Consider the following 14,279-nt stretch of genomic DNA (forward strand, 5'->3'; position numbering starts at 1 on the left):
TTACTGTCACAATTTTGCTTCGGAGGGTGAAATATTGCGTTTTTCAATGATCATAGGCGTTGTCTTCTTGCAATGAGTTACTTGCATGTGTGGCTTCAACATTGCGACATGTTCCCCATAAACAGTTCAAAGAATATTATGGCTTTATTACAATATATTCAAGTAAAATTTTCCAAAAATACACTTTTCATGCACAAAACTATAAGGTATTCATTTGATTACAAAATTAAGTATGTGTGTAATAAGTAATATAGTTAAAATTTAAACCTTTTACGGTTAATAATTAATGTATGGTTAATTAATAAGGGAGAAAACGACGGGCACAACATGTCTTTTCAAGCGTATTGTTACCAATTTATTCAGTGTTCATACTCTGGGCAGTATATTCACATATGTATATATGTATGTGTTTATATTTTCTTATTTACGATAGTATGCGTCATCACATTCTTCTGCTTGGATTCCTTCCATTCGCTTATTTCCTTCCTCGGATTTGTTTTCACACTTTTCTTGAGATTCTTCCGAAATATTTCCACTTTTTTCAGTTTTATGGCAACTGGATTTTTTTATAATATCGTTAACTTCTTGTTTACTGTTTAATTTTCGTGCTGGTGACTTCGAATTGTATTTTGCAAATACTTTGTTATTTTTACAATAAATATTCTGGAAACCAACGGATCTTAAAAGCTTCGCGTAGTGGAAAAGCTCCTTTATTTCATCGTCCACATACTCTAAAACATGGATGCCTTTTGGCTTCAACTTGTCTTTGTTGGCTAAAAACTTTATTTTCATATTAAGAGTTGAAAATTTTACTACTAAATTAATATTTTCGCTTTGTGTGTTATTTCTCATTTTATATTTGTTGTTCAAAGTGAATATATCTTTAATATCTGAATTTTGACAAGGAATAGCCATCATTTCAGTAAACATCAAAACTGTATCAATCAGTGGTGTTTTAATATCGCTTTCAGAAACTCCCCTGATTGTAACACTCGTGCCCTCATTAGCTTTTGCTTGGCATTCGTTTGAGGCACCTGATGTTTTTTCATAAGACTTGGCTTCATGTTCCACTGGCTCTTTAGTTTGTCCTTGTTCCGCTAATTTGTCTAATTTCGTAAGTAGTAAACTTTCATTTTGTTTCAGTTTTTGGACAACAATGTCTTTTTCTGCAGAACTTTGTATTGCCTTTTCCAGTTCACAACGCGTCTCTTCTAATTTAGTAGATAAAACTTCATTTCGGCGACGAAGTAATATGTCCGTTGCATTGGAGCCCATTGAACTAAGCTTATTGATCAGTTTCATATGTTCTGCCTTTCTATTTTTTATTTCGTTATCTTTGCGTTCAATATCCGCTTTCAAACTCTCAATTTCGATATTTAAAATTTCTTTACTTCTCAAATGGTTTTCCTCTAATTCCATAGTTTTATCGAAACTTTTTTCTAGTTCTCTTTCTAATTTTAGTTTTTGCATCAAAATCTCAGATGATTTATATTCGTTATTTGTTGTGGCCTGTTTTTTTCGTGATTCAATTTCTTGACGCTCATTATCGGTAAGTTCACCAATTATATTATTTTTTCTTTCGATTAATTCGATTTGTGCAGTTATTTGTGTCTTAAGGCCTCTTTCAACTGCTTCATATTGCTTACGGGCGTTTTCATATATTTGTTCATTACGTTCCAGTGTTTTTCTCAGTTTACTGTTTGCTTCGCTCAATTTAAAGCATTCTTCTGTTTTTAATTCTAATTCGACCAGAACTCCTTTTAGTCTATGCTCTAAGCTAGTTGTTTTGACGAGAAGTAGTTCCGATTCTTCCAAAGCTCTTAAATTAGAATTCCTAATTTCTTGCTCTCTGCTGTCATTTTGAGCATTCAAAAATTGATTTGTGGACTCAAGACACATTTTTTGTTGTTCGGTTTCAACAAGAGTTCTCTGAATTTGTAGGAAATCTCTTTCAACTTCATCTAATTGTAACTGCAATTCACTTCTCGACTTTTCTGTTTGATCTAATTGGAATTTGATCTCACTTAATTTCTGATCATTTGCAGTTTCATCGAAGTCTAAATATATTCTATGCGTCTCTGGGTTATGTTCTCTACATTGCGGACAACTTGTAGATCTAAAAACAAAATAAAAATAATTAATAGTAATTTAAAAAATGATTTAAAAGATGCTATGCAATTTATGAATACGAAATCCGCTGAAAACAGAAAAGTGTAAAACCCATTTGGTGCTCTATCTTAAGGAGTTGGGATACCCGATTTAGAGAGTACAAAGTTGGTTCCATCCCATTACCTCCATTTTGTTCTTGGCGAATTTGACAGAATAAGCTCGTTTGAGTGACGTCAGCACAGAAAATAAACAAAATGTTGTGTACAAGGTTACTTATTTGTAAATCAAACAATGTATAGTTTGATGTTTAAATTAAAATAATTAATAAAGATTAAATTTCGCGTCTTAAATTGTGATAGCCTAATAATAATAAAGCAACCATTTGCAATTTTTTCCCTTGCGTTTGCTTATTATTTCTGTTCTGGTCGTTAGTTTCGTTTCTGCTCTCACACCACGGCCAGGGAACGCGCAATCATGTGTTCTAACATTATTGTTTTAGATAGAATATATAATACTATGTTCATAGACCTCCAAATCTCCGTGCATGAACGTCAAATAATAGAAAAAGTTTTTTCTAATAGCAGTCACCTCTCGACAGGCAATGACAAACCTCCAGTGTATTTTTGCCATTTAAAAGGTCATGAAAACAACTTGCCGTTCGGAGTCGGCTTAAAACACAGTAAAAGTGTAGGTCTTTCCATTTGTGGAACAAGATCAAAACGCACACCACAAATAGGAGAAAGAACGAAACGAACCATCTTATTGTTATTATAGCGTTCAAAGCGCACATTTGACCATACAAATTTTCAAAGCCAAGCAAAGCCAGCCTGGATTAGGCCAGCACCTTAACATAAGTGTAAACGCCAGTTATTTAATAACAATAATAGTCAGCAGTACGTACATTGTAAGTATAAAGATTATTCGTTGTTTTGCTTTTTCAGGGCAATGGAGTTCACTTATATGTAATTACTATGAGAGGAAGAGACATTAGAGGCTTTCGATCAACACCACCTAGCGAGTAGTGAATAAAACAAAAAAATTCCCTTGAATCCAACATTATAGATGACTTAGCAGCACAGCATTATTTCCGTTTTGACAAACTGTTAAGTTACTTTACTTTTCGAAGCGTCCCGCTTCCAAGTATGGAAAATTTAATGAAGTATGTACTGTCCTAAGCAGATCGCTTGTGATCTATGTGGCTATAAATAAAGTCGTTTTTTTTTGTCGAGACAACAGCACTCAGACACAATTAAGTCCATTGTACTACACTCGAATTCCCTTTTAATTTTCTTTAAATCTACCCGACCTCATTTGTGACACCATTTGTGAGGGGGAAAGGAGGTGAAAGAAAAAAAAGAGGACGAACGGGAAAGGGAGTGTTTGTGGACTACGAACGGTGACTAGTCTGCGGTTGTGTTAACCTCTTTATGCTGCTGATAAAGTTCATCAGATTTTTTTTTTCAATACCTGTTATATCAGCAGGCGCAGAAAAGAAGTGAGAACCAAGATGCTTGAATCTTAGTCCCGCGAGAGCTGGACAGCTGAGGAGCAGCTGCTGAGATGGTTCCACCTCATCCTCCATACAGCTGACGCAAAAAGGACTCGAAGAAGTTCCGAGTCTCACGACATGTATACCCGCGGACAGTGCCCCGTAAGGATGCCCACGAAATTTGAGAGATAAGATTTTGTCATCCTCAGAATATGCCTCGAACGCCTCATATCCAAACGTGGCCAGAAGGACTTCGCGACCTTACACGTTCGTGTACTTGCCCAGCGCTCGCTGAGTTGGTGCAAAGCCCATCCTTCCAGGAATAGAACGCAGGTGGTCAAGGGGATCGCGATCCTCTCCTTTCGCGGGAACACTACCTCACAGATCGCTTGTCTGGTCAGCTCGTCGGCTTCGCAGTTTCCAGTAATGTCACTGTGACCAGGTACCCAAATTATCTTTATATCGAAGAATTCTGATGCAATCGAGAGAGAGACCAGGCATTCCCTGACCAGTTTCGAATGCACCATCATAGAGCCTAGGGTCCTAATTGCCGCTTGGCTATCGGAGTAAATATTTACCTTCTTAACAGTTATTACGCAAGTAAGTAGCCAGTCAGTTGCTTCTTTAATTGCGGCCACCTCTGCGCACCTAATATATTAATAATAATTTTGTCCTAAAAGATCTTTTCCGTCCTACTACATATTTTAGAAGTAGGTAATACTAGACCTACAAGATGAAGTCTAAAACAAAAACCACAGGAGCTTTGTTCTGATAACTTCGAGTTTATTTATTCAAAATAGTCCCCTCTGGCCTCGATACACGGTTTTGCGTGGTCTAAAAGCTTTTCGAAAGAGTGTTTCAAATCATTGACCGGAATATCGTTCAGAAAGTCGGTACAAGCCTTTTGGATGGCCTTTACGGACGCAAAACGTTTTATTCTCATGGCCAAATGTAATTTTCCGAATAGGTAGAAGTCACAGGGAGCCATATCAGGCGAATATGGTGAGTGATTGATGGCGACGGTGATTGAAATGCGATGCCTAGTCAAAAAATCAGTCACAAGAGTGGATCGATGAGATGGTGCATTATTATGCAATAAGCGCCAGCTTCCTCATTCGCGGTATTCAGGGCGAATTCGACCCAACAACGAATGCGATGCAACAAACGTTTCAAAACGCCAAGATAAAAAATTGCTTTGGCCCGTTGGCATGAACTCATTGTGAACCATTCCCTTGGAATCGTAAAAACAAATGAGCATCGACATGATTTTTGACTTCTCCAAATGCGATTTTTTGGATGGAGGCTCGTCTAGGGCCTTCCATTTGGCAGTTTGACACTTAGTTTCAGGTTCATATTGGAAACACCGCGTTTCATCACCCGTTACAATGTTGTAAAGGAAGTTCTCGTCTTTTCTCGCCTCTTTAATGAGGCCTTTCGAATGTGGAATTCTGAGCAATTTTTGGTCTTCAGTTAACTTGTGCGAAATGAAACGTGCACAGACCTTTCGTAAGCCCAAATGATCAGTTAAAATGCGATAAATCGATGTTTTGGAGATATTCAACTCCGATTTCATGAATTTCAACGATGATTTCGGTTCATTTTTGATAAATTTACGAACAATTTTGATAGAGTTTTCGGTGATTGCTGATTTTGGGCCCGTGTGTTCATTGTCATTTATGTACGTTTTACCGATTTTAAAACAAAATTTGATATTAGCTCTTTGTTCGAAACTCATTTTTGTACCGATGACTCAAACATACTGACACTTTAAACGCAATAACTGCGCTTCCACTAAACCGAGTGTCACCAACCTTTCACTGAAAGTCAGCTAGGAATGTAATTTTCAACGCACTAACTCTTTAAAAAATAGATAGCGCCATCAAAAACATGTTTATGACGCCTGTGTTGTTTATTTTGGATTTCACCTTTTACGCTAGGCCATTTGCCCATTGGCTCGGAACTTTCATGTTTGGACCATAGATTTCCGCACCGACTCCAATATTTGTTTTCGAACCGTCTATGAACTGTTCGAGACTTCTGGGATCGACCCAAGGTCCTTCCAGTTCACATTCATCGCGGTCTGAGATTATGATTTTAAATTTAGTAAACTTTAGTTCCCGTGAAAGTCTCCGAATAAATAGCGGTTGCTATTTGAAATGAGAAAAAATATGTTTAAGAATGTGAATGAAACTCAAATCACTGCTTTAAATACTGCCAAATTTGTTGTCATTTTGATATTGCATATAATTGAAGAAATCCGCAATGTAACCACACCCATTTCTCATATAACGAAAAATTCGATTTCCTTTCGGAGGATCACCCGAACAAAACTTTGAACTTGTATTACGAACACTACCACAACCATATCGTTTTAACGAATAAATAAACACAAAGTGTTTATTCAGATCGTATGAAATGAATAAATTCAGCTTTGCTTACATTCTCGGAAGCAGTGAATCGTGATTGCCTAGTCTTGCTGGAATACTACTACAACAAAGTTATACATATTGCATGTACGTATGTATATCTACATCCGCATTCGTATGCACATACACATATTCGATCGCTTGATGTGCCTTAAAAGTCAACCAAAATAATAGCTTCCCTGCCGGAGAAAAAAGTTCAATATCACTCTGGAATTCGTTTAAGATAAACCTGGCTTATTGGTGTGGAGTAAGCATGATATTTGATATTGCAGGAAAGAGGTGATATGACAAATATTTGTGTATATATGTATATACATTAGGGCGGCTACAATTTTTTCTCTTTCTCTACTTAATATCGGCAAAAGAAGTATTCTACTGGCAATTCTGAACAAGATAGTCGATTTCAAGCCTCATTATTTTTAATTTTTTGGAAGAAAGTCTATGTAAGTGGTTTTTGACACGAGAAATTAATTTCTTAATTTTTGGAGAGGGCCCCTATAGGGTCCCAGGAAAAGCTTTAAAAAGAGGTTTTTTACGGCCGTATTTGCAGCTTGTACTGAAATATCGTTAAAGAGAAATGTATAAAGCAATTGTTAACACAGCAAGCATTTAACTTAGGTTTTATATTTCATAGTATTTATGAAAATGTTGTGTTATCGTCAAATTTATAAGTGACCCTGATTGTTGGTTGACTGGGTTTTTTGGGTTTCGCTTTATTCTTTTATCATTATCGTTCCTTTGACAGTTCGTCTCGCACATTTATTTTGCACGGTATTACAAAGCGCATTTTTTCAAGCTTATGCAAAAATTAGGCATTTTTAACATTAAATATTCCTATTAATTCTTAATGGTAATTTATAAAAAGTACTATAGGCTAGAATTTAGTATAGTGCCGATCGCTTTGGAAAAAACGGTAAAAAGGGGGTGATAGAGGGGTGTATCCCCATCTTAAAACTGAAAACAGAACCTGCCGGAGGCTTATAGTTTTTAAGTAATTTAATGTTAAAGTTCTATAATTTAGCGAAAAGTTGGTGTTGCCATACACCTGAAATGAAAACGAAGTTCGCACGCAGGGATGTTCAGTGGAAGGTTCATTGTAAAACTGCAGTATTTTTTGCTGTAATTTAAACTTGAGAAATGAATTTGAAAATAAAAACATACAACTCATTTAAACTTAAAAACAATGATATTAAGCGTATCACAAAAAATAATAAGGTAATTAAAATTAAATTAAATTAATTAACACAGTATTTTTGCGTGGAACTCTTTATCGCGTAGGCGGCCTTCGGCCGCGCTTCATAAAAATAACCCTCATCAGTCCAACTCCGGCTACGCAATCCACAGTATTTTTGCGTAGAACTCCTTTTCGCGTGGGCGGCCTTCGGCCGCGCTTCAAAAAAATAACCCTCATCAGTCCAACTCCGGCTACGCAATCCACAGTATTTTTGCGTAGAACTCCTTTTCGCGTGGGCGGCCTTCGGCCGCACTTCAAAAAAATAACCCTCATCAGTCCAACTCCGGCTACGCAATCCACAGTATTTTTGCGTAGAACTCCTTTTCGCGTGGGCGGCCTTCGGCCGCACTTCAAAAAAATTACCCTCATCAGTCCAACTCCGGCTACGCAATCCACAGTATTTTTGCGTTAAACTCCTTTTCGCGTGGGCGGCCTTCGGCCGCACTTCAAAAAAATAACCCTCATCAGTCCAACTCCGGCTACGCAATGCACAGTATTTTTGCGTAAAACTCCTTTCCGTATTAAAACCATTGAACCCAAAATTAAAACGTCATATGCGTGTATGTAGTAAGCAGGCACAATAACCCCCATTCCCATCATTAACACTAAACTCAAGTACTTAATTTTTGTTTTCATTTGTAGGCATCCGGCAACACCATACTGTTGTAATTCCAACTTCTTCTTGTTCGCGCTTAAAATTGGAATGTGATTGCATAGGGAAATGAATTTGCATTTAATTTTAATAGATATAATTAGAATATTAGCATAAAAATCGGTACAAACACGCGTGTGAGTGTATATTTGGTGATTTATAGTGAAATGTTAAAAAATATAGAGTGTAATGTGGCAAATTATACTGATGTTCCCAAGGGCATTTTGAATGTAAATAATTAAAAAATTATTATTTCCCGATTAATTTAAAGTTATAAAGAGTGTTACTTAACACCTCACTAACATCTCCACCAAGTTTCATTAAAAAAAACATTATAGTTTGCCAGAAATTCCAAGATCGGCACTGTTCTAAACTCCAGCCGTACTATAAATCGAAAGGCTGATATAGTGACTACATTTGAGTTTTAAAATTTTTAAATTCAATCCACGGACCTAAGACATTATAAGCAAATTTATCGTGGTAGCAATGGAAAGCCAACACGTTATAATTTCTGAAGATTTTTTCTTCTTAAGCGAAAAAATACTGTGAATAGCGTAACCGCGTAGGACTAATAGGGTTATTTCTTTATTTTACAATAATTTAAAAACTGTATGCTTTAGAAGGGTGCGATTTCCAGTTTTAGGATGAGGATACAACCCTTTATTCCCCCTTTAAGCTAAATACACACCAGGCAACCGTTGCAGCAACACGGCCATGTTGAAGCAACCGTTGCCTCGTGTGTAGCTGTGTTGCCAATTGATTTTCGTGTTGCTGCAACCGTTGCCTGAAATATCAAATAAATTTGATTTTTGGGATAGGTTGCTGCAACCGTTGCTTCGTGTGTATCATTGTTTACTGCTTTTACTCGTTCAGTTCGTTGAAAAGAAGCGAAGAAGAAGGTTCGTGCGGAGCAAAATAAAGTGAAAAAGGAAAAAATGGCAAATGAAAATAATGAAAATTATGTTAATTTTATTAACGAATATAAAAATTTGAGAGAGCTGTGGGATATAAGTAGTGAAAAATATAAAAATAAAAATTTTAGAAAAAAATCATACGAACAATTAAAAAATACAATAAAATTAATAAAAATTTCAAGTCCGCAAAAGAGTTTCCTGTTGCAAGATACCGCAAAGTTATTGCCAGTCTAATTTCTGCTGATATTGCCTTTCTCATTATGGTATCTTGTTTCGTTATTTTGGGCTTTACGAAGTCCAACAATTTTCTAAACAGGGCTTCGTCCATCCTCATGTAATTTTTATAGTCCGCTGGTTCATTTTCCTTCAGTTCTTTCAGCAGCCTCTCGTTCGAAAATTCGATTTTTTTTAAAAGCCAATTTTTGGACCAAATTTTCTTTCTCTTCTTTTTTTGCATTTCTTCTTCCTCATTTTCGTACAAAAGTTCGTCAATTATAATAAGAGAAGTAATTTTACGTATTTCCTCGATCATTTAAAAAATTTAATTTTACGTATCTTCCGCTCGTACCTTTCCTGCACCACAGTTATACACAATACTGAGATTGAAGCAACGGTCGCAACGTGTTTCTTAAACAAAGGCAACACGTTGCTGCAACCGTTGCTTCAACGGTTGCCTGGTGTGTATTTAGCTTTACATCATTTTTTGCAGAGCGCACTATGCGCACTATGCCCAAATAATTAGACAAACCAAAATATCATATTTTAAAAATGCCATCTAAAATTACGTAAAAATCTATACGAAGTTTATGAATTGCTGCTGGGCTTAGATTTTTCAATACACTCTACGCAGGTACTGTAATTTATAATTGTATGTACATACATGTATGTATGTGCACAAAGAATGTAAATATAATTTGCACTTTCTGTTCAGCGTTATCACATACCGGCTTCGCCACTGTTGCATACATGCAAAATGGAATACATGCCCACAAGTCGTGGTGTATACGACGTCCGAAGTTTTATAGACTTCTGCACAAATTGTGCACGTTAAACACGGCATACTTTTGTTTCTTTAACTCACACAACCTACTAAGTTCGCAAATGATAAATCACTAAACCAATACTTCTCTGCTGTGTATCAAAACGATCCACATACTATAAGGCTTGGTGGGAGTCCCCTATTTATATGATCATTAGAGATATTCAAAAAAGATCGATGTGCCGAATATTCTCGATGTTTGTTTTCGATACATCGAGATAATACGATGTTTTGACGAAGAATGTGAGACAATTTTATATTTATGTCATACGTTTAAAAGAGCGAGCCTGCCACATTATAGAAGAGAAAAGTTTACGTTTCGAAAGTTTAGTAGTTTTTAACTTATTTGTTTTCTAGACACCTGAAAAAATCTAATCTGAAAACTCCATAGAAAATAATAAATAATAGTCCCATATTTTATGGTTTACATGTATTTTTGATATATACAATAATAATATTTCCATTTCCCGTTTTTTGATTGCCTTCATTTTGAATTTGTATATGTGTATATAATATATATTATTATTATTAATTATTATATAATATATGTATATCTGAATATTGTTTTGTATAAAAAAGGGAAACGTGATGCACAAAGTCAACTGATTAGAGTTCGGTTTTCGTTTTTCTCATGTTGCCACATCTGAGATTAACATTCTTACTAAAATTGTATCGACATTGCTTGACATTTGTAAAAGTTACGCCGTATTGAGTACGTCTTGAGTTACGCCGTTTTCGATGTTTTACCGTTTGACGGTGAAAAACGGTGTTGGAAAACCTGCCACTAGCGATATAAAATTAAGAATATTGTAAACAGAATATAAAGTTTGTTTTGTTTTACTTTTTGCGTCTATTGGCAACACTCGCTGTTGGGTAGAAGCAAGGATAATATAATACATGGTTGCGCCTTCCGAATCCGCTGTGTCGTAAAAGCCAATGGATAAACAAACAAAAGGAAGAAGAATTACTTGTTTGTGAAAAGGAAGAGTAGGCGAAAGCAATGGAAACAATCAAATACATGAATTATACACACACCCACACACACTTTTTCGCCACGGCATCATCCGCATAGAAACGCAAAAATACTGCTTTTGGAGGCTTTATATTAATCTATGCTCGCGGAATTTAACATGAAGCACTTCGTTTTCATTAGTTTGATTAGTTTAAATCTCACAATTCAAAATAAGCCAAGCCATTCACTGAATTTTTACAAAACATGTAACTCGTCCGCCTTTTGTGTGTTTTGTTCGTTTGTTTTGTTAGAGTACAGCAATTGTTTTTCAATGGCGCCACCTTCAGTACTCAATTCGCCTTGGGTAACGTATTTTCACTCTTTACTTAACCTTCAACAGTACACAAAGGCGAAAATGTAATGTACGGATGACGTCATGGAAATAAGTATATAAAAGTTGTTCTACAAAACTGCCCATAAATAACGTAATTTTCAAGAATTTCATTCCAATTGTATCTTTCTGAGGCGATTTCACCTCACTTCAAGGGCTGTAACTATTTTTTACAATTCCAAAAATACTGTAACAAAGATTTGTATGTAATTTGCAAGATAAAATTGAGTTCACATATCCGAGATTATTGAATCAGATTGTTATAATAAGCTACCTATTTGCGCAGTCACATTTGAGATTAATTAAATTAGATGTCGTACGTGTACGTATTTTTGCTTTGATTTTCACATTGGTTAGTTCATATTTATTTTGGACAAATAATTTTAATAATATGAAAGAGAGGAAAAAAATCAGCAATTTATTTAATGGCGCAATTGACCGCCAGTAGTAAGCAATTGGGAGAAATCACAAAAAAAGCGGCTACTAAGGCTGCAATACGCATGCTAAATCCCCTATTTGATAATAAAAAAACGGGCCAAACCGGTTTTGGGTGATATTTTATTATTTAATTATTATATTTGGCGGGCGCCGTAGCCGAATGGCTTGGGACTGGACTACCAGTCGGAAGGGCAGGAGTTCAAAACCCGGGCACCAAATGATAGAAACAGTTTTTTTCTTATAGCGTTTTTCCCTCGGCATGTAATGGCAAACTCTTTGATAATATTTCTGCAATGAAAGATCGTTTGCCTTTCGGAGGCGGCTTAAAATATTAAGTCCCTGGAATTATGGAACATAAAGGCGCACATCACAAATAGGAGGACGGCTGACTGCTATAGAATAGCACTTCCGACGGTCCTTTTTATCAAATTTGAAGAGATTTGTGATGGTTATCCGAAATCCGTAAAAATAACGAAAGAGAGTTGCAAGGTTTTTAGGAATTTCAAAGCTTATAATAACAAAAACATACAAATGAAATATGCAAGAAATAAGTAATTATTTTAGTTGTCCAGAATAACACTCAGTCCTCATTCATTTCAATTATATTAAGTTTTTGCAAATTTTGGACAAAGTCCTAAAATCTATTTTCAATCGCTTTATTAATAATACTTCCTTGATAATAAATAGACATACCTTTTTTCCTTGAAAGGGTAAAAAATTATAATTTTAAATAATAGCCCCCTATTCAACCAATTCCTTAAATTTCGCATTCCAGAGAGGTCTAATCCCTTAAAGTAAACAAGGATGATAATAGAAAAGAGAAAAGAAAAGAAATAAGTTATTTGTAAGCAAACATAGTATAAAGAAGACTAGAGTTACCTCTACTCAAAGAATTACACAATTCATGGGCGTCAACATAGAAAATAGGCCCCGTATTAAATTGTGAGAGAACAAATGATAAGGCCTTCAAACCCATTTTCTTTCCTTGCTTTTCACCACGATGTATTCTATCATTCTTGGCTTTCCACTTGCTTTCGCTGATTTCTCTTCTGCAAAATTGACAATCAGCTGTCAAGACTGTTTTGAAAGGTTTTTCTTCATAGAAATTGTTTTTGGGCTTGTTTAAATTTTATTAACGATATGAAAACTGCCAAAGAGAAGAATAGTTAATTTAATTGCGTAATTACGACAGTTGGGGGAAATCCGACCGGACGTCTACTGAGGTTGCAAAAAAGTATGGCAGCAATATGCATGCGAAATTAGATTTTATAATAAGGAATAACAGGCCAAAGCACCTATGGACACACTGTCACATTTTCTGTAATATAAATAAATAACTAATAATGTCTAAAAAAAATTGTATTAGACCATTTATTGCCCATTTTATTTAGTTTTTACTTTGACGTTTCTTCTTAAATTCGTTATAATAATTATCGTTAACACAAAAACACAGGGTTGTACGGAAAAAAGTATCTTTATAATTGAAGATTATTTTATTATTTTATAAGCCCCGATTTCGACAGAGAAATTTTGTATGGATTTGGAGTTATATATGAAGTTATTATAAGATTATTTTGTAATCTCGGATTTCGGGAGAGAAATGTTGTATGTTTAATTCCGCTACTTAATGACTGATTGAGAGTTAAGCTCGAAAAAGAAGATAATCTACTTATAAAGGGTGATCAGATTGGAGATACTTTTTCCAATACGGTTTTTTTGACAGATCACTCGTGTCTACTGTCAATTTAAATACAGAACTTTTTTCAGTATTCATTGATATTTTATCATGGAAAGACTTACAAATCGTACAATTGTATTACAAAAATCGACGCTCTGTAAAAAGTGTTCATTGCGTCCTCAGGTACGCGAATTTCGTATTTCAATAAGCAAAATTGCCGCACTTGGGCTGAGGAGCAACCATTCAAGAACAGCCATTACATCCATTGAAAACAACCGTTTGGTGCGGCCTATGGGCTGGAGGATCATCATTATATTTCTTCAAAGATGAGGCTGGCGCCAATGTAACAGTGAATGACGAATACTATCGCGCCATGATAACGACTTTTTGATACCGGAAATGGAAGTCTCCACAACATTCGGTTACAACAAGATGGTGCTACTTGCATACATCCCGTGAACCAATGGATTTACTGCGTCGTCATTTCGGTGAGCAATTTATCTCTCGCCTCGGACCAGTGGATTAGCTACCAAGATCGTGTGATATCACTCCTTTGGACTTTTCTTTGTGGTGGTATGTACAGTATATATACATATATATATGTATGTATATATACAATATATGTATAATTGACGCGTACACCCTGTTATAGGTGTTTGGCCGAGCTCCTCCTTCTATTTGTGGCGTGCGTGTTTGATGTTGTTCCACAAATTGTGGAACCTACAGTTTCAAGCCGAACCGGAAGGAGCTTTTTCATGGCAGATATACACTCGGAGGTTTGCCATTGCCTGCGGAGGGGCGACCGCTATTAGAAAACACTTTTCTTAATTTGGTGTTTCACCGAGATTTGAACCTACGTTCTCTCTAAATTCCGAATGGTAGTCACGCACCAAGCCATTCGGTTACGGCGGCCGCCGCATATGCTTTGTGGATAAACCAGCCGACCGAAGCGCTCCG

At 35.9% G+C, this 14,279-nt stretch overlaps 1 protein-coding gene across 1 annotated transcript; it reads right to left on the reverse strand.

Annotated features, from left to right (window-relative positions):
- Window positions 1–136: 136 nt before the first annotated feature.
- LOC129238538 (uncharacterized) lies at window positions 137–9,983 on the reverse strand. Its single transcript, XM_054873593.1, has 2 exons — window positions 9,769–9,983; window positions 137–2,116 (listed from the first exon to the last, which is right to left on the reverse strand). The coding sequence occupies exons 1-2, from the start codon at window positions 9,882–9,884 to the stop codon at window positions 421–423; spliced, it is 1,812 nt and encodes a 603-aa protein (XP_054729568.1). The 5' UTR covers window positions 9,885–9,983; the 3' UTR covers window positions 137–420.
- Between the last annotated feature and the right edge of the window lie 4,296 nt (window positions 9,984–14,279).

This window comes from Anastrepha obliqua, chromosome 2 (assembly GCF_027943255.1).
Source record: "Anastrepha obliqua isolate idAnaObli1 chromosome 2, idAnaObli1_1.0, whole genome shotgun sequence".
NCBI lineage: Eukaryota > Metazoa > Arthropoda > Insecta > Diptera > Tephritidae > Anastrepha > Anastrepha obliqua.

What these genes read in the sequence shown, in the direction of transcription:
- LOC129238538 (XM_054873593.1), bottom strand. Translation starts at nt 9,884, where the DNA reads ATGCCGTGTTTAACGTGCACAATTTGTGCAGAAGTCTATAAAACTTCG. An exon ending in ATGCAACAGTGGCGAAGCCG is followed by an intron (nt 2,117 to 9,768) that starts GTATGTGATAAC and finishes TTTTGTTTTTAG; the next exon opens with ATCTACAAGTTGTCCGCAAT.